At 38.3% G+C, this 26760-nt stretch overlaps 1 protein-coding gene across 1 annotated transcript in view; it reads right to left on the bottom strand.

Moving 5' to 3' along the window:
• The window catches only part of LOC106868720 (maternal embryonic leucine zipper kinase), a 92294-nt gene that overhangs the window by 51319 nt on the left and 14215 nt on the right, over nt 1-26760 (bottom strand). The window contains exons 2-9 of the mRNA XM_089353993.1: nt 22933-22999; nt 10458-10543; nt 7632-7748; nt 7205-7348; nt 6740-6808; nt 4930-5022; nt 1945-2043; nt 878-1042 (exon numbers count right to left, since the gene is read on the bottom strand). Coding sequence (XP_089210119.1) covers nt 878-1042; nt 1945-2043; nt 4930-5022; nt 6740-6808; nt 7205-7348; nt 7632-7748; nt 10458-10543; nt 22933-22990 — 831 coding nt within the window. The 5' untranslated portion in view covers nt 22991-22999. The remainder of the gene's footprint in view (nt 1-877; nt 1043-1944; nt 2044-4929; nt 5023-6739; nt 6809-7204; nt 7349-7631; nt 7749-10457; nt 10544-22932; nt 23000-26760) is intronic.

Raw genomic sequence — 26760 nt, forward strand, 5'->3', positions numbered from 1 at the left:
TTGGGAAGCCTATTTGTTGCAAGCATCTCTCATTTTCTTGGGTCACCTGATTTAACACCAACACATGGTCCTTGAACACTTAGCACAGTCCATTTTGTTAATAGCATCCAGTCCAGAACTTAGTCACTGAAGCTCTAAAGGGATCATGGGAACTGTCTTTCTTCCGGCAACTAACTTACTCTCATAAAAATGCTAACCTTGTGCCAAAATTTATTTGGTGTCTTTGGTGCCAAAATTTATTTGGTGTCTTAAACTGATGTTGCTAATTGCTAATTTCCCAATGATTGTGAAATATCACAATCATTGAGCAACATTTTCATCGTCGTTAAATGAAAATTGTAAATTTCATATCATATTGACTCTTCTGTGACCATATTTCTAATAAAATATGCTCTCCAAGTGTTTTAATCAATTTTGAACAATAACAAAGAATTATCATACAATTTAGACAAATGACTTTTCACAGAAAATTAGCATAGCTGGGGTGTTTTTGTTTATAAAAGTTTCAATTGTAAAATTATGATGGAAAGTTTTAATTTGAATACGAAAACTTTAAAATAAGACATTTTATTCAATATCATACAAGAGGTAACGTCAACCAACTTTTGGTATCAAAGCAGTTATCTCCCTTTGTAATATCTGAGACAACTAATGCCAACGCGTAGTCTCCATCAAATGTGAAACAAATTTTAGAAAATTTTAGCAAGTATGATTTAAAATTGCTATATTTATATGTACCTGGTCAAATAGGCAGTCATGGCTACTGGTATTTAGCTGCAAGATTGTATACGTAGGGATGATAGCTAGAAAATTACACAGGTTAAACGTATAGCATATAAATGTGCAATAGTATAGGATAACAAAAACTGTAGTGTACCTGACTTTGTGGCTTCCAAATCACTGGTTTCCCATCTTGACACACCCATGGATGGTTAAGCAGATGCCGCATGGAGATTCTGCGCATTGGATTTACTTGAAGTAACTGGTCGATAATTTCTATACTTTCTGGAGACAACCATGGTGGCACAGAATATTTCCCAGCCTAAAGTGGAAGAAAGTAATGCATTATCAACTAATTGAGAGAAAAGTAATGAATATAGAAGGAAGATGCTTCAAACAGAACAAAGGAGAAAATAAGATTGTATAATGTACATGCTTTCTGGAAGGGAATTAGCAAAGTAAGTAAATTAGAGCAGTTTCGAGACTAAATTAAGTACATGAGGTACATAATTCTATTATTATTATTATTATTATTATTATTATTGTTATATATAAGGTGGAGAGCTGGTAGAATCATTAGCACACAGGGCAAAATGCTTAGCGACGTTTTATCGGTCTTTATGTTCTGAGTTTAAACTCTGAGGTCAACTTTGCCTTTCATCCTTTCAGTGTCAATAAAATAAGTACCAGTTGAGTACCAATACTCAATGTAAATACTTACCCCATCTCACAATCTTGCCGGTATTGTGCCAAAATTTGAAATCAATATTATTATATTATTATTATGGCCAGGTTCCAGCCTGAGCCACAGCAACAAAGACCACCTGCCCCACTTCTCAGACCAACATCACAGTCTTGATGTCCTGGATACATTCCAGGCCAGTGTCTGTGGTCAAGTTGTAAGTGTGATGGCATTTTCCTCTTCTTACATCACAATGGAGTGAGTTCCACTAGACTAATTTAGATGCTTAAGTTCAAGATGGCACACACACAGTGACCAGACAATCACAGCCATCTTTGCCTGATCTTGCCAACTTTCGTCAGGTCTCCATAAAGGCATTCGTTTGTCATATGTTGCTACCATTTCACACTTGGGACCTTTCAAAGCATCCATGTGTAGCAGAATTAGTAAAGTAAATAAATTTTAAAAACTTCAAGTAGGAGAAAGACAGAGTGGGATGCAATTGAGAAATATTAAGAAAGAAAATTTTTTGTTTGACTTACATTGATCTTTTTGCATAACACTGTTATGCTGTCATCGTCAAAAGGAAGATAACCACACAGCAATGCATACAGTAGAACCCCCATACTCCACACATCAGCCTGAAAGAGAATAAGGCATCAAGCCATGCAGACAAAAACACATCATAATTCATACATCAATGTAAAAGATAATGAAATACATTACCAAAATTCTTTACAGCTAAAAAATATCAATGTATCAAGACATTTACTTAGAGAAAGACAGAGTGAGTGAGAGATGCAAGTCAGCATACATATTCTCATGCTAGCATTTTTTTTTTTTTTTTTATAACTCTGGAATTTTGATATAGACAAGAATTTTTATATTTGGTTGTCCTTACTACATCATAGCCCAGTTATAATGTAGCATCTATTTTCAAGCACATAGTTTGGAGCATGCAGAATATTTGTGCCTAGATTAAATAGGTATCTTTTGTTTTTGCTTTGGTTTTTATGATGTTAAGAGAGTTTTATTTGCCAAACTAAGCTGAATAACAATGAACAAGATTAACATGAGTAAAACAGTGAGAATATGGAGATGGTGTAGATACAAGATTATTAGAAAGGATACTTAATTTAAGAGACTGGCAATCATATTTTTTCACATGTTAATTCTTTCAAGAGCTCCTCAATGAGCCATCAAGCCTAATCCAATAGAGAAAGAATAATATAAAAATATTTCTCATTGACAGAGAGCTACAAATCTGTTGGGGTGATAAGTTACTAATTCAACTCAACCTGAGAGACACATTATAGATGTTCATACAATCATACCATAAAGGAGGTCACTCTTCATAAACTTTGAATTTTTTTTTATTAATTTACTAAGCTGTGAAAGTTGTGTATAACCTTTCTATATTGTATAAATGTCTCAAGGTTTTGAAAAGTTCAAGAAGTAATATACATTTTTTAGATTATCAATTTTTTTAAATAAAAGAATAAACACTAATATTAATTATATTAACAAAAATGAAAGCAGACCAAACGCAATCAAAATATAAAACAAGAAAAAATATGAAAGTTTTTAACAAAAGCTTCAATGACATTATTATTAATAGATCTTTTTCCATGGATTTTACATCAAAAATAAGTTGACTTAGGTCATAAATACAGTCGAAAGATTGGTATATCTGTTCAAACAACATATATCCTTCAGAAAATTAATAATAGTTCTAATGTAAACACAAGGTTTGAGATTTGGTAAGAGGGGTAGTCAAGACCATTGACTCCAGTACTTCACAGATAATATATTCTATTGACCTTGGAGGGATGAAAAGCAGAGGTGATCTTGGCTGAACATAAAGAGCTAGAGAAATACTGCAAGGTATTTTTTACTATATAGTACAGCGATACTACCAATCTGCTTCCCTCTTCAGAAGATTAATAATAAAAAAGGGAAGTACTTATGAGCTCCATTATCTATGAAGAATGATCTCCTTCATGGTGTGAAAGTGTATAAAATACCTTTAACATTATCTGCCCTATAGAGATGAAGAAGAAAAGTCAATCAGATCAGAAAGTGAAATAGGAACAGAAAAAACAACAATAGTAGATAGTTTAAATTCATTACTCCATAGATTCTTAATGAATTTTTCTGTGTTTTTTCATATTAACTACATTAATAGAAAAACTATGAACATTACAGTAATAATAATATAGGCATGTATACATTCTTGAACACGCCCATGGATTTTATCACCAGTTTGTACTATTTTGATATCGCATCTTCAAATTCTGCTGGAGATCAATATAAGCTGTCATCATCCACCTCAGGATTAGTCAAATGTTTACGAGTAATTCTTTCACAGAGAGGATGACATTTGCTCATTCCTATCTTCATGAAGATAGGGATGACACGTAAAATAAACATGTGGTCAACTGATGGCAATTAAATTCAAATCTCTGCACATGTTCTGCTGAAAACTTGAGTTGAAGATTTTATTCCCACTTTTTAATACCTAAACAAATCACGATAATGCAAAGTTATCAAAGATTCTAAGAAAAGGAAAAAGTAAAACTGGATTCAATAAAACAAAAAGATCATGTTTAACCCTTCAACATTTAAGGTGGCCATATCCAGACCAAATATTCTGCTTTATGTTCAAACTGGATAGAACTAGCCTCTCACACATCATCTTCATCATTATCATCGTCGTTTAACATCTGCATTCCATGCTGGCATGGATTGGATAGTTTGGTGAGGATTGGTGAGCCAGAAGGCTGCACCAGGTTCAATCTGATCTAGCAAAGTTTCTACAGCTGGATGCCTTTCCTAATGCCAACCACTCTGAGAGTGTAGTGGATGCTTTTATGTGCCACTGGCATGAGGGCCAGTCAGGCGGTTCTGGCAATGACCATGCTCAAAAGGTGGTTTTTACGAGCTACCTGCACGGGAAGTTATTCCAAAAATATATTATCACATCATTGAAATCTCAAAGCTATGAGATAATGCTGGATTAATTCAAAATGATTTGAATAAATAATCATTAAATTTGATAAAATAATCTGAATGCTAAAGAATTAAAAAGAGTGCAGAAATGGTCATGTGATTAATCACATAGTTCCAACTCGGCTGTCACTTTGGGCAAATATCTTCTACTATAGTTTTGGGGTGACTCAAAACTTGTGAGTGAAATTAGATTAGTTTTTTTGTTTTGTTTTGTTTTGTTTTTTTATTATTATTATCATTATTATTATTATTATTATTATTATTATTATTATTAAGGCAGGGTGCTGGCAGAATTGTTAGCATGCTGGACGAAATCCTTAACGGTATTTCGCCTATTGTTACGTTCTGAGTTCAAATTCTGCCAAGGTCAACTTTGCCTTTCATCCTTTCGAGGTTGATAAAATTAAGTACCAGTTGAGTACTAGGGTTGATGTAATTGACTTAATACCTCCCGCCAAATTTCAGGCCTTGTGCCTATAGTAGAAACGATTATTATTGAGGAGAAAGACTTTACTTACCATATCTCCAAGATATTCCTTGCCAGAGACTAATTCCGGTGCCGCATATGCAGCACTACCACAAGGTGTGTACAAGTGGTGATCCATTCCACCCTTGAAATAGAAATGATAGGATATCTTTAATTAATTTTCAAATAAACTTTTTTCAAAAATAACACAAAATTTCAAAATTTTTAGTTGTTAAACTGGTGTTATCATTTTCTTTCTACATATCACATTATCGTATGTAAATGAAAATGAAACTGCGCTGATATAATCATGAAATTAAGTGTACCATGCAGAAAGTAAAAAGGATTGCAGGTTATGCATGACTGACCTGATTAGTGACTAGGAAGGAATCAGTGCAAATAGTGTTTATGTTGTGACTTGCAAAAATACACTGGAATAGTTGCATGTATATAAACAAACTACCATTTGTTTTTTTGTTTTTTTTATAAGCATCATACGATACAAATAAGACAATATTTTTACCGAATGCAGAATTGATGTTAGAACAGCAGAAATACTGGGTAAATAACCCTTACAAAATGTAATTTACCTCGTATTTCTGCTGTTCTGACAGCAAGTCTACATTCCAAAAAATATCATCTTATTTATCACACTGGAATAGCTTTCTCTTTGTTCAGACCACAAGTAAAGGCAGCCTTGGGGGAGGCAGCAAAGTTAAATTGGATAATAGATTAAGTCTTAACAAAGATATTCCATCTGACAGGCTTTCAATGTACTTTCAATATATTCAATGTACAGGCTTTCAATATATTCAATGTACAGAAACATACTAATGCTTGAATAGCTAAGATAATTTTTCAAACTATTATCTTAGTCGATAGGGATGAAAACACTTTTGAATATCAAAATGTTTTGAACAATCTGACAAAGATCAAAACCAATCAAAATTAGCATAAATGCAATCATTAAAGAATTTTTCATTTCTAAAAAACAAGATTAATATTGAAAACAATTAAAAATTATGTATTAAGTCTTGCTAGAAAGGAATTAAGAGTTAAAATCCAACACGAAGGTGAAAGATTATGAATTGCAACTTGAATGGATCTAATGTTGACCAACTTCTGATTACAGCAAGAACAAATAGTTTATATAGAAAACAGAGGCAGAGAATTTTTATAGAGCCAAAGGTAACCTGAGGAAATATATCTATGTGGAGAAGAAAGAATCTGTAATGTCACAAATTCATAATTATGTAACATGAAATTATCATTTTGGTTTTGAGGATTAAACAATTTTTTCAACTCAGTTTTTATTAATTTCATCAATGAGTAGCTTCAAATTTCAATGTGGGTGTAATTTAACTTTTGAGCAAAAGGTTCTCATCCCTAGTATCCAGGATTTAATATAGTAATTCCTCTTAGTGTCCCTCATAATGATTGTTTTTCATTTAATCAATTCTTTATTTGAATGGGTTTCTAGAAGATTCCTGTAAATAGTTTCCATCTGGTCCACAAAGTAAGTCATTTTCAATTCTAGGCCTGACTAAAACTTCAGTATAAATTGAAATTACAATCAATCAATTGACAATCACATTTTCTCTTAAATTTTGGATTTTAAACCAAAATTCCTTAACACCAACACTCTATGAAATTTAAAGCATTTATTTATGTAGTTAATGTACAGTAATCTCTAGTCAGGTTATACTGTCAACATACCAGCTACTAGTAATGTAACTTGTGTTTAGTATCTGACTTAATCATCTATTTTCCCTAATAAGTCAAAGTTTCAACTGATAAACTTTATTTTGCTTTGATGTTTTACGAGCCATTAATGACAAAAGAGAAAATACCATTTAACTAACCTTAGGTTTAGCACAAAGCCCAAAGTCAATGATTTTAACATTGTGATGTTCATCCAGTAAAATGTTTTCCTAAATAAAAAAAAAAACAGATGAAAGTAATAAAATTACTATATACACACACACATACACATAAAGGTAGTCCTCAAAATTTGTCTACTTAGTTTTGGTCCTCCTTGAATTTTCATAAGTCTGAGGAGTACAAAAGCCAACGACTACCTGTACACACAAAAAATAAAACTACTATTTCATTTTACACACAGTAACAGAGACAGAAGTCAGACTGTCCTTCTGAGTTTGTGTGTGAAAGAAAGAGCAACTGAGATTTCATGGTTTCACCAAGACTGGTTTCTCAAAAGGTTTTTAACAAAAAACTCTTCACAAAATTTCAAGTTACATTTCTATGCAGTTAGTGGGAAAAGAAAATTAATTGAAATCCCTGAGCTTCTATAATAAAGAAATTCTTACTGGCTTCAGATCTCGGTGAGCATAGCCTTTGAAATGGATATATGCCATTGCAGAAACAATTTGATGGAAAAAATGCTTTGCTTCAGCTTCTGTTAATCGGTCTTTGGCAACAACATAGTCAAAGAGTTCCCCTTCTGGACAATACTGGAACAAAGAGAAGTGGTAAATGTATCAGAACTTATAATTGTATTATTATGAATGTTAGTAAACACCAGCATAATTAATAACATATAAGGGCACCAAAATCTTGATTACTATATTTACTCAAGAATAATGCAATTTCAAATATAATGGAACCGAAATTTTTGTGGTAAACAATCAATAATATATTTCATTCTTTTTATTTTAAATGTGTTATACTGAAAATTAATCAAAACACATAAATAGTCAACTTATTGGAAACATAGTTACAAAAGGGTTAACTTACCTCCAGAATTAAAAACACTCGGTCTTCATTTTCTATAACTTGATACAATTGACAGACATGTTTGTGGTGAATAGATTTCATGGCTTCTATTTCAGTTTTTACTCGTGGCAAATCAGGCTATTGAATTAAAGAAAAAAACAAGAATATATAACTATTTAGATATCACAAATAGAGATTTTTATTGCTTAGCTCCAAGTAGACCAACAATTAAAAGCTATGACAAGTTAATTTTTTTTTTTGAGCTTTTAAGATGTGCCTTTTTTTTTTTTTTGAAAAAACAGTACAATTTGATTTGAGGGAGGTCTGGTTGCAATTTCTAACATATTGAACAACTTCATTTGAAGTACCTTCCTTGTTTCAATGGGTAGAAGTAAAATTATCAAGAGGATAAGGAATTGGTCCTGTGTTTCAATAGTTGGAAATTCTGAACCAAAGGGTCAATAGGGCTGGTATTTTGATAAGCCACAAATTAACATGAAAACTATATAATTTTTTTTTATAGTTTAGACAGTGTTCTCAAACAGTGCCCTGTGAATTTTCAAAAATATAAATTAAGGTTTTACAAAATCCATAACTAAAGGATTTTGGAAAACATGATATTCATAGTTTTGTTACACACAAAGAGGATTAAAACAAAAATAAGCAATAGTTATCTACTCTTTTACTTGTTTCAGTCATTTGACTGTGGTCATGCTGGAGCACCACCTTTAGTCGAGTTAATCGACCCCAGGACTTATTCTTTGTAAGCCTAGTACTTATGCTATCGGTCTCTTTTGCTGAACCGCTAAGTTATGGGGATGTAAACACACCAGCATCGGTTGTCAAGCGACGTTGGAGGGACAAACACAGACACACAAACCTACACACACACAAACAAACATACACACACACATACATATATATATATATATACACATATATACGATGGGCTTCTTTCAGTTTCCATCTACCAAATCTACTCACAAGGCTTTGGTCGGCCCAAGGCTATAGTAGAAGACATTTGCCCAAGGTGTCACGCAGTGGGACTGAACCTGGAACCATGTGGTTGGTAAGCAAGCTACTTACCACACAGCCACTCCTACTCTTTTAAATTTTCAACATAGTGGTTAAGAGCGCAGGCTACTAACCCCAAGGTTCCGAGTTCGATTCACGGCAGCGACCTGATTAATAATAGTAATAATAATAATAATATAATAATAGTAACATCGATAGGAATGAGAACCCAGGTTCGAAATTTCCCCAAGACACCTGACGAAGGCTGGAGGATATATCAGCCGAAACGTGTTAACAACAAACAAGATGAGGACGAATATCCGTCAAATGTAAATAATGTAAATAATTCCTCATCTCTTAAATATAGAACAGTGTGGTTTAAGTTTCTATGCCATTTGCACCTAGTAATTATTTTTCATTTAATCTGTTTAACTTTCTTTTTTATCTCCAGTGGGTATAATGTCAAAAATATTGAGCACAATTAATATAGAAAACAGACAATGGATATGGCTTTTCCGGGACTTCCAAGACTGGTAAGGGAGAAAGAAAGCTTATGTTGTTGTGATACAAAATAGTGTACTGAGTTACCTCTGACTGGAAACTTGACCCAAATGCTTGTAACAGTTGACATTCTTCAAGGTAACCAATGGTAAGGTTATGGTGTTAAAACAGAGGGAGAATTCTGTCTACCATATAAGGAGAGAAACTGTTCAACAAAGGATTTTGTTGTTCAAAAAAGCAGAAGAGACTGCATTCTAAATAGCATTAACAGGTGCAGCAGACAATATATAGTTTGATATCTGCAACAGGCTGGAGAACATGAGAACTGCATCATCATCATTGTTTCAATATTCACCTTTTCAAGCTCACATGGTCAGACAGAATTTGTGGAGGCAGATCTTCTACAGCCAGAAGCCCTTCCAATGGCCAACCTTCATCTGTTTCTAAGATAATGTTTCAACATAACCAGACATGTTACCACAAAAGATTGGAAATGAAGGTCACTACTTGCATGACAGTGGTACTTGTTTACAATTGTAGCACAACATCAAGGCAAAGAGACTAACACCCCACCCCCCCACACTCACACACACACATTATATCTTAGATATAACCTTAGACCTCAGTACAGGTAAGTATTACCCATATAGGAAGCCTAACAAAGGTACAGTACACAACCTCAAGAGCTCAAACGATCATTCTGGGATTGATACAATAAAGTACTAGTACAGGATGTTGGCTCGGCAAAATTGTTAGAGAATCTGACAAAATGTCTTGTGATATTTCTTCTGACTCTTTTATATTATGCACTGAATACTTTCAAATACTGCCTTACTACCTCAATGCCGCCATCATCTTCTTTCCAGCTACTCTTACTTATGCTTATATAATGTGGAGTAGTCAGATATCTTAACTATTTCAAGACATCTGTGCTTGTCCCTCTGTCATACTTTAGCCTCTCAACACCTGGCATAAAGCCATTTCCCCCTCTCTCTCAAATACAAACACACTCAGTTGAGGGGGCTTTGTCTTTTCTTGCAAGTTACTTGTTGACCTCATTAGTGCCAGTGTCACAGAAAAAGCACCCAGCACACTCTGTAAAGTGGTTGGTATTAGGAAGGCATCCAGCTGTAGAAATCATGCCGAAGCTGACACTGGAGCTCAATGCAGTCCTACAACTCATCGGATCCTGTCAAAACTGTCCAACCCATGCCAGCATGGAAAATAAATGTTAATTGATAATGATGATGATAAGAATAGAGCATCTGAAGATGAGCAGAGAAGGTGTTTACTGAAATATGATACAGCAAATACTAAGTTAAATATACATACCCCTAGAGCTTGCTTGTTCATTATTTTGATGGCAACTTTTTCTCCAGTTAGGAGATGGGTGGCTAGTTTTACTTTACCAAACCCACCTGAAATAAAAACATAAAATAATGAAACAAATAGAAAAAATTTATGATCCAAATTAAAGAATACAATTCTTCCCTCTTCTCTCCATGACCTCATCATATGAGAAACTGTGACTTTGAGAACAGGGTACTGCACACCTCGTATACTTATGTGGTCAAGCATTCAAACTGAGTTTTATTCAGGAGTACAGTTACTCTCTCTTTAGTTGTTTCAGTCACTTGACTGTGGCCATGCTGGAGCACCGCCTTTAGTCGATCAAATCGACCCCAGGACTTATTCTTTGTAAGCCTAGTACTTATTCTATCGGTCTCTTTTGCCGAGCCGCTAAGTTACAGGGACGTAAACACATCAGCATCGGTTGTCAAGCGACGTTGGGGGGACAAACACAGACACGCAAACATATACACACACATACATACATATATACACATATATACGACGGGCTTCTTTCAGTTTCAGTCTACTAAATCCACTCACAAAGCTTTGGTTGGCCCAAGGCTATAGTAGAAGACACTTGCCCAAGGTGCCACGCAGTGGGATTGAACCCAGAACCATGTGGTTGGTAAGCAAGCTACTTACCACACAGCCACTCCTACGCCTATGAAGTTTACTTTGCATTCACTTTGTTTTGGGATGTCAATCCTAATGTATAACAACCTTAAGTATCTTTTGCCAAAGCCTCAGGTCAACCAAAGGCTTTTACTCATTTCAGTCATTAAGACTGTGCCCATGCTGGGGCACTGCCTTGAAGAATTTTTATTTGAACGAATCAACATCCAGTGCGTTTTACTTTTTTTAAACCTTATCCTTATTCTATTAGTCTCTTTGCTGAACTGCTAAGTTACAGGGACATAAACATACCAACACCAGTTGTCAAGTGGTTGTCAAGTGGTGGGGGGCAAGCACAGACACAAAGATGCATGCGCATGCACACACACACATGCCTGCACACATGTACACACAAACACATCCGCATACATGTACACACACAAACACACACATATATATATATATACAACAGGCTTCTTTCAGCTTCTATCAACCAAATCCACTCATAAGGCTTTAATTGGCCCAAGGCTATAGAAGACATTTGCTCAAGGTGCCATACAGTGAGACTGAACCCAGAACCATGTGAGTGGGAAGCAAGCTTCTTACCACACAATCATGCCTGCTTGTTTAATATGTATGAGAGAGAGAGAGAGAGAGAGAGAGAGAGAGAGAGAGAGAGAGAGAGAGAAGAGAGAGAGATAGTGGGGGGACGTCCAAAAAAAATTAAGTGAATGAAAATGTCCCTTTTTATGCTGACTGCCTTTTCCCGTCCTTAAATCAATAAAATAAGTACCAGACAAAATACTGTGTCAAAGCTAAGAGCTCAGAAGATCACAGTCCAATGATTAAAAGTAATAAAAGATAAAGTATATTATTATTATGCTTGCCTCAGTTTATTTAAGCACTAATTTTGTTCCCAAAGGTGATGGTTTCATAGTAAGAATGGACATCCAAACTAAGAAAAACAGCACACACCACTTGTTCACCAAAAAATGAAAATAACTCAATCTATCAAAACCTGTGTTCTCCAGACAATGAAAAACTTCATACAAATTTTGGCACAGCTATTAAAGTATCTGATCCGGGGTTGTCAGATCTATTTCTGATAAAGTAGCACAAAACTTTCAAGAAGTAGATCACAAAAGAAATGTAGCCAAAAGTGTGTGTGCGTGTGTTTTTAAAAAAAGGCAGAGAAAAGTAGACACAAGGATTGCATTTACATGGATAACTGCAGATTCAAATCCTGTTTATGGTCTTCAAGATGAAGTGAGGGTAGGGGAGCACAGTGTAAGCTATGAACACAAGAGATGTAGTGGAATCCAAAGCAGATTAGCAGAAGACATAAGCTTCATATGTGACGGGTGCACTGGAGTAATACATACTATGAATACATTGGAAATAGACTCCCTTGCATGCCTGGATGGCTCACTATAAGTAGTTGATAGCTTTTGCTACATAAGAGAGGTAATCAGCAAGAGAGGTGGTTGCTCTGAAAGTATAATAACCAAAGTAAGAATGGGTTTCAGAAAGTTTGGGGAGCTACTGTCACTGTTGGCAACAAAAGTCTTTTCCTACAGAGTAAATGGGAGACTGTGATGCTTGTGATACAACTGCAATGCTGCAGAGTAGTAAGCCATAGGCTTTGAAAGCAGAGGACTTATGAAAACTGGAAAGAAATGAAGCAACTATGTTACATTAGACATGCAATGTAAGCATGCATGAATGATGTAGTATAAGTGCGATGAGAAAAAAACTGGGCATAAGAGAAATCAGATGTAATGTGCAAGAAAGAATGTGCTAGTGTGGACATGTGATGCATATGGATGAGGACAGCTTTTTAAAGAAGCGCTGATTACTAAGCATGGCTGAAGCCTGTGGACAAGAGAGATCCAGGAAGACATGGATGGAGTGCAAAAAACTGGTCTGAAAACCCTGAGATTCACACAGGAGATGACAAGGAACTGGGATGACTGGCAATGCATAGTTCTTAGGAAGACCTGCACACCCCAGGAAAACTGACTTCTGGAAGCACTGTGTTCATCAAGGCTCAGCCCTCAGGCCCCACCTTTTCATCATTGCCCTCCAGGCCATAACAGAGGCATTCAAGATTGGCAACCCCTGAAAACTACTGTATGCTGATGATTTTGCCCTCATAGCAGATTCTATATCAAAACTAGGAAAGAAATTCCAGGTATAGAAGCAAAACCAAGAATTTAAGGGCCTTAAAGGTAACTTAGTAAAGACTACGATTTTAGTAAGCAAGAAAACAGATAAGACCCTACCTCCTACAGGTAAATGGCCCTGCTCAATTTTTAAGAAAAGTGTAGGCAGGAATTCCACATAGTATACTCAGTGTAAGCTGTGGACACAAGGGGTATAGTGGAATAATAGGAAGATTATCAGAGAAAGTAGTGTTCATATGTGGATGATACACAGGAGCCATAAAAACTAGATACTCAGGAAATTGATTTTCTCAAATGCCCCAGAGGCTCATTAGGGGTAGTGGATAATTTCTGCCACATAGAGGACCAAATTAGTGGTGGGGGAGGATGTATGGAAACTGTAATAACTAGAAAAAGAATGGGACAGAGAAAATTTGGAGAGCTCTTACCTCTGTTGGCAACCAAAGATGTCTCTCTCCAAGTGAAGGGAAGATTGTATGGTGCATGTATACAAACAGCAATGCTACACAGTAGTGAGACATTAGCCCTGAATGCAGAGAACATACAAAGGTTACAAAGGGATGAGGCTAGTATGCTTCACTCAATGTGCAATGTAAGTATACATGTGCAACAGAGTGCTAGCATGTTGAGAGAAAAGTTAGGCAGAAGAGGAATTAGATGCAATATGCAAGAGAGAAGACTGTGCTGGTTTGGTCATGTGATGCTGATGGATGTCAACAGCTCCACAAAGGAGTACCAATCACTGAAGGTGGATAAAACACGGGGAAGAGGGAGGCCCAGGAAGACATGGGACTGAAGGATGACACTGAACCTGGAGATGACAAAAGATGGAGATATCTGGCACCTTGCTGTCCTCACCTCAAGATCTGTCCTCCACAGCAGAAGCATTAATTCCCCTCCCCCAGCTGAAGAGGACTGGCCTGCAAGAGCTCTGTGCTGGTGCCACATAAAAAGCACTCATATTAGTGTCACATTAGAAGCAACCAGCACAAACTGTAAAGTGGTTGGCATTAGGAAGGGCATCCAGCCATAGAAAACGAGCCAAATCAGACTGGACCTGGTGCAGCTCTCCTCCTGCCAGTTCTGGTCAAACTGTCCAACCCAAGCCAGAAAATGAACATTAAAGGATGATGATGATTATATATATCATCATCATTTAGCATCTGCTTTCCATGCTGGCATGGGTTAGACAGTTTGACTGAAACTGGTAAGCTGGAGAGCAACACTAGGTTCCACTCTGATTTAGCTTGTTTTCCACAGCTGGATGCCCTTCCTAATACCAAACACTCCAAGAGTGAAATGGGTGCATTTTACGTGCCACTGGCACAGGTGCTAGTTACATGACACTGGCATCAACCATAACTATGCTTTCACTTGACTTGACAAGTCTTCTCAAGTACAGCATATAGCCAAAGTTCTCGGTCATTTATCATTACTTCTGTGGAGTCCCACGTTCAGAGGGTGCTTATATATATGTGTATGAGTGTGTGTGTGTGTGTGTGTGTGTGTGTGTGTGTATATATATATATATATATATATATATATATATATATATATATATATATATATATAAATATGCACAAATTATTTTTCTAGATACCCTTCCTGTCACCAACTCTCACCTGTTTCCAAGCAAGGTAAGATTTTCCCATGGTTAGACATGTTTTTATTACAAAAGACTGGAAATAAACAATTTCACTTGCACGATGAGAATGCTCATTTACAATCATCACACAAGGTCTAGATGAGGACACACACACTATACACACACACATATACATACACACATATAGATAGCTACATACATATATAGATACATACATATACAGATACATACATATACATAGATACATACATATACATAGATACATACATATACATAGATACATACATATACATAGATACATACATATATAGATACATACATATATAGATACATACATATATAGATACATACATATATAGATACATACATATATAGATACATACATATATATATATATATATATATATATATATATATAGACATACATATACATATATACACACATATACATATATACACACATATACATATATACACACATATACATACATATATATCTCCCCCTTTCTTAGCTCTCCTGAAATAAGAATTTCTAACTTCCGGTCAGTCATTGTTATGATCGGCCATTATTATGATTGACCGTTGACTGAACACTATTCAATTTTTTTTCTCCGTGTTTTTCTCCTTGTCTCCGTATTCTTTCTGTTGAAGAGCGTAGCTCGAAACGTCAAAGACTTTCCGTATTCCCGAGCGTCATACTAATATATACTTTTGTTATTTACACCACCTGTCCTCGTCTGTTGTTATTATTTGTATATTCTCCCACATATAATACACGCTCACGTGGTCGCACCAGCTAATCCTGTCTCTTCTCATCACACACTACCAACTTTTGGATTCTACCTACTTTCCTTCTGGATCTGGACTGTTTGATTCTGAACTTTATACCCTCCGGCTGCACCTCTCCTACCCACGGATTACACTGGACCCATCTTCTGATTGGAAATCGCTTCAATATACCACGACGTCTAAAAAACTTTTGAACTTTTCCACTTTTGTAAGCCTCCTTTATCATCCTTTTTTACCTTACTTTCCTTCACCTACCGTCTCTTCGTACTCTGGATGTTCCTAATCTGTCTTCTCTAATCTGCACCTATTACTTTGTATTCTTCTCCCTCCCTTTCTTTTCTCCTCTCGTTTCTTCTCTCCCTGTCACCCCATTTTTCTCCCTATTGTCCCATCTTCCTTTTTGCTTTGTTTTTTTTCTCCCACCTCGCATATATTTTCTTCTCACAACCCCTTTTTCGTTTTTTCTCCTCATGCCTTTATTTTTTTCCCCCACACCTGTTAAAAAAGTTTCTTTTCCAGTTTTTTTCCCCTTTTTTTCTTTTTTTTCCTTTTTTCCACGTCCAATTTTCTCATCACACTTGTTTTTTTCCACCACACCTTTTGTAATTCTCCTTCCCACGTCTAATTTTCTTTTCTCTCTCGTTCCATCATGCCTGACTACAAATCTTTCCAACTCACTCTCCACAACCGCCTAAAACTATACCTCCGCACACGTCCCTCTCTATACTTTCAACCTACTATACGACTCTCCTTACTCATATTCAAGAAGACTCGTTTCTCTAGTCATATTACGTTTCTCAGTCGCTGCTTACATCACCGCCTCATCCCTAAGGGTTTCCGCCTCACTCTCCACTCTTCTACCACCATTCTACCCATACTCCGCACCACATCCTACCGCCTTATGCGGGCCACCATTCGCTCCAATCTCTCTAAAATCCACACTATCGACCGCCTTCTTCCTCCAGCCTTTTCCATATTTTTCTCCTCTCTGTCACCCTCCCATGCTCACAATACATTGCGCTTTATCATTCAACTTAATCATCTCTTTCATGCATTTCTTACCGACACTAAGCTCCGCAAACTTCACTCACTCCTCCATTCCTCTACACCCGATGCCACTACCCCAACCCCTCCACCACCCTTCTCCCTCCCTGATGTGCATTCCCCACCCACACCCAACCACCCTGCCTCTCCCACACACACTCCACCCCCTCCCTCCCAGCCCTCCACCATCCCGACCGCCCCTCCTAACCCTACTTCATCCCCTCCTACTTCTATTCCACCCACCCCTTCTCCACTTCAGCCTGTCGTTACCATTCCCCCAGATCTTCCTCTCTCTGAGGCGGAGCGCTCCGTCCTCAATAGGGGTCTGCGCTTCATCCCACTCACTCCATCCTGCAAGGAATTTCAAACCCGTGCTGATGTCCACAGCTTTGTGCGCCGCGTTAGGTTGGGTGCGCTTTTCCATAACACGCCACCCGCACCCAACGAGGACTGCTTCACTGACCTGGGCCGACGACCATCCCAGTGGACGCCTGCTCCTGGCCAGTTCCAGGCAGTTGATCTTTTCGCGGGCGCCTGCCAACGCGCTGTGGGCCGGTTTAACTTTTCCAGGCGTCCATCTCGACTCAACATCTCCCCAGCCGAACTCTCGGCCCTTCGATCCCTCCGACGCCGCACGGACATCATCATAAAACCGGCTGATAAGGGTGGAGCCGTGGTAGTATGGCGCGCGGACCTCTACGAGACCGAAGCTCTCCGTCAACTTCGAGATACCTCATTCTACCGCCCTCTGCCCTCCGACCCCACGCCCAGCTACCAACAGACTGTGTCCTCCACTATCCATGACCTCATCCTCTCCTCCCGTCTCCCCGCCACCGCCTCCAACCTTATTGTTCGCACCCCACGCACCCCCACCATTTACTTCCTCCCCAAGATCCATAAACCGAACAACCCTGGCCGCCCCATCGTCACCGCCTGCAACTGCCCCACCGAGCTTATCTCAAAATACCTAGACCGTGTCCTCGCCCCCCTAGTGGCTTCTCTCCCTTCCCACATTCATGACACTAACCACGCGCTTCGTCTATTCAACTCTTTCTCTTTCCCTCCCGGCCCTTCTAAGCTTCTCTTCACTCTAGACATCCAGAGCCTCTATACAGTGATCCCCCACGACGAGGGGCTGCGTGCCCTGAAGTTTTTTCTAGACCAACGCCCCAACCCACAACCCGACACCTCCACACTCATTCGTCTGGCCGAACTTGTCCTATCTCTCAACTGCTTCTCGTTCGCGGGAGATATCTACCAGGAGGTCTCGGGAGTGGCCATGGGGACGAGAATGGGCCCCAACTACGCGAACCTCTTCGTTGGTTATGTTGAGGCCCAAATATTCTCCAGTTTCACTGGTCCCACTCCCGAACTATACGGTCGGTATATCGACGACTGTATCGGTGCCACCTCACTCTCCCGCGAACATTTGACTCATTCCTCTCTTTCGTTCAGTCTTTCCATCCTGCCCTCCACTTCTCCTGTACTGTCTCTGACACCTCTGTCCCCTTTCTCGACATTTCGGTCAGCATCCTCCACTCCGCCCTTAGCACCTCCATCCACTACAAACACACAGACTCACACTCCTATCTCAACTTCTCCTCCTCCCACCCTAGACACACAAAACTTTCTATCCCCTATTCCCAATTCCTCCGTCTACGCAGACTTTGTAGCGACAGCCATGACTTTGAGACTCAGTCTCAACTCATGGCTCACCACTTTAGCCTGCGTGGATATCCACCCACCACCATCCACACCGCCCTTGCCAGAGCACTTCTGTGGACCGTGCATCTGCTCTCTCCCCCCAAACCCGCCCTGCCATTTCCCGCCTCCCTTTTCCCCTTACCTACCATCCCACCACCCTACCCCTCCAACGCTCCATTCTCCGAGCTTTTCGGCGCCTCCAGTCCGACCCCTCCACCTCCCACATCTTCCCTAATCGACCCCTCCCCTCCTTCAAACGAGCCCACAACCTACGGGACCTCTTGGTCCACAGCTTCTTCCCCAACCCAACCTCCCAACCTGGCTCGTTCCCCTGCTCCCGCCCACGCTGCCGCACTTGCCCTTACCTCTCCAACACCACCCTCCTCACCAGCACCCATCACCGACCCTATCGCATCACCGACTCCTTCACCTGCACGTCTACCAACATCATATATTGCCTCTCCTGCTCTCTCTGCCAATCCCTGTACATCGGACAAATGGGGCGCCGCCTGGCCGACCGATTCGCGGAACACCTCCGAGATATCAACGTCGGCAATGACACCCCGGTGTCACGCCACTTCCGTTCTGCCGGCCACTCCTTGCGGCAACACCTGTCTGTGTTTGGATTGTCCATGCACAGGGGCCATCCGGACTCCCGTTTGCGCCGTGAACAGGGATTAATCTTCTATCTTCGCTCCTTTGCGCCACATGGGCTCAACTCCCCTCCACTCTTCATCTAACCCCCTCCTCCTGTCTCTCTCCCCCACCCTCCCTCCTACCACCCATCTCTCCCCTCCCCCACCTCCTGCTCCGATTCCTACTTCTTTGTATGTCTCTTCACCTCTCTTCATACTTCTCTCCACTCCCACTTCTCTTCACCCCTACTCTTTCTCTCCTCTCTCTTACTCTCTCTCACTCTCTTCTCTCGTACTCCCCCCTCTCTCACTCTTACTCTCTACACTCTTACTCTCCTACTCTCTACACTCTTACTCTCTCACCCTTACTCTCACTCTCTTCCCCTCTCTCACCCTCCCTTTCTCCCCCCATACCCCTCTTCCCTCTCTCTCACTCTCTTTCTCTTCCTCTCTTTCTCCCCCCCCCCATACCCACCTTCCCCTCTTTCTCTCCCCCCCCATACCCACCTTCCCCCTCTCTTAATCCACCTTCCCTCTCTTATACCCACCCTCTCTCCTCTCTTCCTCTCCCCTCCCATACCCATCTTCCCCCTCTCTTACATCCACCTTCCCATTCTCCCTCCTCTTCAACACCCTCTCATAAGCTCATCCCACCACACCCCAACACTCCTACTCTACCTTCCCACTCCACCCCATCCAATTCCTTACACCCACCACCCACCCCTACCCACAGACCCCTACCTCTACCCCACCCTAAGCCTAACCCACACTCCACCAGTGCCTTCCCCACCTCCCAACACCCTCACATCACACCACACCAATACCCTCGCATCACACCACGCACACCACACCAATACCCTCGCATCACACCATGCACACACTGCAACTGACCAACTACTAACTCCCTTTCTCCCTTCCCCATTTTCACACTACATACGTCAAGATCACCAGCATTCTACCTCCCACACACAGCCCCTCGTTCCCGATCACCGTTTGTTATCTCCCCCTTTCTTAGCTCTCCTGAAATAAGAGTTTCTAACTTCCGGTCAGTCATTGTTATGATCGGCCATTATTATGATTGACCGTTGACTGAACACTATTCAATTTTTTTTCTCCGTGTTTTTCTCCTTGTCTCCGTATTCTTTCTGTTGAAGAGCGTAGCTCGAAACGTCAAAGACTTTCCGTATTCCCAAGCGTCATACTAATATATACTTTTGTTATTTACACCACCTGTCCTCGTCTGTTGTTATTATTTGTATATTCTCCCATATATATATATATATATATAGACATACATATACATATATACACACATATACATACATATATATATATATATATATATATAGACATACATATACATATATACACACATATACATACATATATATATGTATATATATATATATATATATATATATATATATATATAGACATACATATACATATATACACACATATACATACATATATATATATATATAGACATACATATACATATATACACACATATACATACATATATATATATATATACATATATATATATATATAGACATACATATACATATATACACACATATACATATATACACACATATACATACATATATATATATATATATAGACATACATATACATATATACACACATATACATGCACATATATATATATATATATATATAGACATACATATACATATATACACACATATACATGCACATATATATATATATATATATATAGACATACATATACATATATACACACATATACATACATATATATATATATATATATATATATATATAGACATACATATACATATATACACACATATACATACATATATATATATATATATATATAGAGACATACATATACATATATACACACATATATATATATATATATATATATATATATATATATATATATATATATATATATATATATATATAGACATACATATACATATATACACAAGTAGAAAGACTGCCCTCTAGGTGGTTCTCTGCTAGCCCCTGATAATATTTTCACATTTGATTCCCACTTCTAATAATTTTTATATTTTATGCTAATTATTTCTTGGTACAATAGTGCTTACTTGCTTAGTAAATATTGCTTTCATTATTTTATCACAGTCATAATCTCTCTCTTTTAAAAAAAACATCACAGTAGTCCAACAACAGAGAGCGAGGCAATTTGTCAAGTTTTATCTTTCCCTCAAAGCAACATAGAGATTACAATTCAGCAGCCCATCTGTGAGCTGTGTAGTGTGTGTGTGTGTGTGAGTGAGAGAGAGAGTGAAGTGAGAATATTGCAAACAATGAATGAAATAAACAAGAAATGAAAAAATATAAATAAAAGGGTATTACTACAGATGTATACGCCCCCGACTTTGTTGCCTCATAACATCCAGAAAAAGATACTTTTTAACAAAATTTTCTACAAATACCACTTAGATGTTGTGGCTTCAAAGTATATAGGGATTTATGGGAAAGAATTTTTCCAAGGGTGTGGAGAGGGGAGTTTTGGAAAATTCACAAGATCTGACTTTTTTCCCTCATAACTTCCTGGAAAATTAGTATCTTTTAATGAAAATTTATACAAATCCCTTTCAAACAGCATAGATTACGATTTTAAAGAAATTATGTGGGGAAAATGTTTTTGAGGATTTTCCCCATTCTATTTTAAATGACAGCCTTCGAAATGATGGGGTTTGCTGGGGAGCATCTTTGTATGGAAAATGTTTTGAAAACTCTTTTATTTTTTGCAACCCCCCTCCCTCATCATCTCACTCCGGACCTATTTTGGCCAATTTTTTTTTTTGCACTTCAAAACCATGGGAAGAGAATTTTCAGAGGGAAAAGTGAGTGATTTAAGGGTGATTTGCCTGTTGTTTCTAGCACATCCAAAGATAACCCTCCTCGTTTATCACTCTCACATGTATTGATGTTTTCAATATTTTTTTTCCCCATAAATACATTTATATGCTATAGAAAAGAAAATTTGAGAAATTATGAATTTTTTGCAACCCCACTTCCTACCCTTGATTGTTTCTGTTTATAAATTAAAATATTGGAGAGCCTAAGAAGGTCATTGCTGGCATTTATCCACAGTGATTTAGAAAAATTACAGAGATGTACTTGCATAGCAAGTGACTTGATCTGAGATCGTGTACTGAAACAAAAACAATTACAGTGTGCAAGATGTCTGTAAGCCATTCAACAACACACAAAAACCGTTAGTTTCACTTCAACATTTAAATTTAATTTGTGTCAAAATATTTTCGTCGCTTTGAGGCCGCGACCTGTTCACTGACAAAGTTCTGTGCTGCATCCTATGAACCTCAGTTCAACTCATTTTCAAGAATACACACACATGGACATATGAGGGGTTTTTGCAGTTTTCATCTACCAAATTCACTCACAAAGAATTGATCAATCCAGGAATATAATAGTCACAAGACTAAGCATGCTACCCAACTCTACTGACCCCTTCTTCCCTCTCTCCCTCCCTCCCTCCTTCCTTCCTTCCTTCACTATCTACCCAACAGATTAAGGCAGTATGCTTAGTCTTGAGACAATAAGCTGTATGTGCTTAAAGAGAAGTGAGTTCCCCTTTGAGGTATTTTCTTATACAATTTTTGTCAGCCGTCATTTGAATTCATTTACTCTGCCCATTTGGTTAGTTTTAAAATCAAGTGCCACATTGTCTTGTTGCTGTTTTCTCTATTTCTTCCTTTTATGTCTTTTTAAACACACTTACTGCTTAAACAATAATGTATTTGTCCAATTCATGAAAGCACAAAAAAGCAGACATAAAACAAATTAAGGAATTGTAGAATAGTTTTGAAAAAATAATGATTGATTCTTACCAGAGCCAATAGTATCCTTCAGCAGGAATAATCCTTCAAGTTCTTGATAGCGTGACATTGTTAGTCACTGAAAAGGAAAACAAAAAAATAATTAAGATTTCATGTTGGTACAACATCACAAATTTGAAGTGGGAATCGAGTTTAGTCAATGAAATCATCTCCATAAAATGTTGGTACTTATTTCATCTATCCAAAGGAGTGTCATGAATAGCTGTTAAGTCTCTGCAGGATTGTTTTTTGCTACCCCGTCATCTAAATAAGATGTAATCATAAAAAATTATATTAGATTTCCTACAAACTGTAACGAGTAAGGTCCAGTCTTTGTTATGGTGAGATGGCTTGTGAGCTGCAGTGACCCTCAGAGCTAGACCAGCAGAGTTCAAGCTGATGGTAGGGCTTCCCATGCTGAACTGGCAAAGGACAGAAGCCAGACTAATATGGACCACCTCATCCCAGAAGTAAGATGAGCTTGCATAGCACCAACACCCCTACCTAAAGAAAAAGTAAAGTCACAAAAGCATCAGTGACAATTCAAAACCAACAAGATCTAGAAGAAATCCTTACTTTGAAGATGTAAAAACAATGGAGAAAAGCCATTCAATGACCTGTGTTCTATAGGGAATGAAGGACTGAAGTAAGAGCAGAGGTTCTAGAATTGTTAAGTGTAATTTTAAATTGTGAAGATGTAAAATGGATGAGGTAAGTTTTGTTTTATTTTGTTTTGTATTATCTTCAAATAGGGTTCAAGTCTGCCACATGGGAATTGGAAATTGTTATCAACACCTTGAGTCAACTTGACTACCATTGGGCGCAGTAGAGCAGTTAGTTGTTCCCTCATTTAGGCTTGGAGGGAACATCGACTTTCTCTTTTCAAACAACCCCAGAATTAATTTGGTGGTAGGTGTTTTCCTCATAATGCTAGATAAACTGTTATTTGTAACTCAAAAGGAAGATGCATCTTTGGGTATCTATAGCAGGAGTTAATGGAAGTCTATGCTACCACTCAATCTGCATAAAAAATTACTCAAGTCAGTCTCCATCATATCACACATAAAGCATAACCGTAATAGGTGAACTGTGGTATGGTGAGGGATTACTGTATGTAGAAAAGCAATAATACATGCACAAAGCTTGTGAAGAGTAGAGGTAGTGGGATCATTATCAAGACAAGAACTATCAAACTATATATATATATATATATATATATATATATATATATATAGATATAGATATGCAGGGCAGGGAATCGTCAATTAGTAATAAAATTAATAATTAACAATTTTGCCGGGTAGCTCAGTATGAAAAAACCTTTAGAGTAATTTAGAGTAATAATTTGTAGTTTTGGAATCAGTAGTTCTTTGGCTGCTATTTCTGAATTCTCAGTATGTTGGAGAAGCAGGTTACTGTCAATCCCTATATATTTATGATTATATATATGTGTGTGTGTGTGTGTGTGTGTGTGTGTGTGTGTGTGTGTATATATATATATGTGTGTGTGTGTAGGCGCAGGAGTGCTGTGTGATTAGAAGCTTGTTTCCCAATCATATGCTTCAGGGTTCAGTCCCACTGCATGGCACTTTGGGCAAGTGCTTTCTACTATAGCCTCAGGCCAACCAAAGCCTTGTGAGTGGACTTAGTAGATGGAAACTGAAAAAAGTACGTCAGATAGATAGCTAGCTAGATAGATAGATAGATAGATAGATAACATCATCATGTAACATTCATGTTTCATGCTAGCATGGGTGGGACGGTACTACAAGAGCCAGCCAGGCCAAAGCCTGCACCAGACTTCTGGGACTGTTTTGGCAGGATTTTTACAGCTGGATGCCCTTCCTAACACCAACCACTCAGCAGAGTGGACTTGGTGCTTTTTATGTGGCACAAGCACAGGCCAGGTAAGTAGTGCATTTTATGTGGCACAAGGACAGGCAAGGTCAGTTTTGACAAGGTTTTTTACAGCTGGATGCCCTTTCAAATGCCAAACAATTTACAGTGTGGACTGGGTGTTTTTAAGTGGCACCTACACAGACAGAGTCACCAAGTACGTGCAAGACAAAAACTTTTAAAAGGGAAGGGGGCATTGGAGGAGGCGATGGTGAAAAGGTTATAGTTAGACAGATACAGGTGTCTTACCGAAGAGGAAGTACAAGATTACCCAGCCAGAGAGGGAAAGACCAGGAATGAAGACAGAAACAGGTGTGCTATTGCAAAGAATAGTTGCTCAACCTGAGGGAAGTGCAAGAGAAGAGAGAGAGAGAGTGGGAGATGGAGATGGTGGCAAAATGCCAGGCATGCTCACATGGAACGGGGATCAGAGTATAAATGAGATGGTTGAGTAAAAGAAGAGAGAGATATACATAGTGGAAAGTGCCAGGGCATACCCTTGAGGTTCACATGTCATAATTTAAGTGACAGGATATTGCGAAGGAAGTGCAATTAAGGAGTGCAAGTAAGTGGCAAAAGACCTGGGTATATATAGTGTTGGAGGGGAGACTGGATAGCAATGATACAGAGGAACAGGGGTGTGAGGACAGGATTGGGAAGTGAGAGCTAGGCATAGTGAATGAAGGAGGAAATGCAAGAGAAGTGATGTAAATTGGCTTGTTGGGGTAGGGTGAGGGAAAAGTTTTCTTGTTACGGGTGGAACACCCAGGTCAGGGGTTAGCAGATAGCAATAATTGAGTGAGACAAGGCATGTGGGTAGAACACACAGGTCGGGGAGGGGGGCAAGCAGAGAGCAATGATACAGTGGCACTGGGCCAAGAGGACAAGATTGGGGAATGGGAGGTATTCAAAGTACATGAAGCAGAAATGTGAGGAAGAGAAGGGATGTAGAGATGTAGTTTGGTTTGTTGTGGTAGAGTGTTTGAGAAGTTTTCTACAGAGCGCTCCTGGAACTCAGTTTCACTAATGTGGGTGGGTCTTCTCAATAACTTCACAAGAACTGCACCTATATATGTGTGTGTGTCTTTGTGTCTGTTCCCCACCACCACTGCTTGACAACCAGTGTTGGTGTGTTTATGTCCCTGTAACCTAGCAGTTCAGCAGAAGAAACCAACAGAATAAGTACTACGTTAAAAAAAAATTAAGTCCTAAAGTTGATTTGTTTGACTAAAAAAGCCCTTCAAGGCAGTGCCCCAGCATGGCTGCAATCAAATGACAAACAATATATATATATATATATATATATACATATATATATATATATATATATATATATACACACACACCCACGCAAACAGTGAGAGGGAGAGAGAGAAGATGTACCAAGTTAAGGAAATAAACTATTTTAGTAGAAATGCTGTCAGAATATCTGTGTGCATGCAAACAATCTTTGATTTTATCATAAAATAGAGCAATTAGATCCACTTCTAAATTTTAAATTTGGATTTTGGGGAAAAAAAATGAGTCTAAAAATAAATTACTAGAGCAGAGGAGGCTTTGGGGCTTTTATGAATTGGGGCCCTTGAGTACATAGTCAAGTAGGGACATAATCTAATCTCACTGAGTAACACAAAGACACAATCACTGCTCATGAAACAATCTCTTACATCACCATCTCTAATCTTGAACAACACAATTAAAACTCTCAAAGTTGCAACAGATTTTAATCCTTTAGCATTTAAACCAGCCATATCTGGCCAAAATATTCTACCTGTTTTATGTTTAAACTGGTCCGATCTGGCCTGTCATACCTAACCTATTATGTCATTGTAAAAATAAACAATCACATCACTGAAATCTTGAAGCTACAAGATAACATTATTAATTTAAAATAATGTGAATAAATAAACATTACATTTGACAGAATAATCTGAATGCTAAAAG

The sequence above is a fragment of the Octopus bimaculoides genome, chromosome 6 (genome assembly GCF_046866305.1).
Source record: "Octopus bimaculoides isolate indiv1 chromosome 6, ASM4686630v1, whole genome shotgun sequence".
Classification (NCBI taxonomy): domain Eukaryota; kingdom Metazoa; phylum Mollusca; class Cephalopoda; order Octopoda; family Octopodidae; genus Octopus; species Octopus bimaculoides.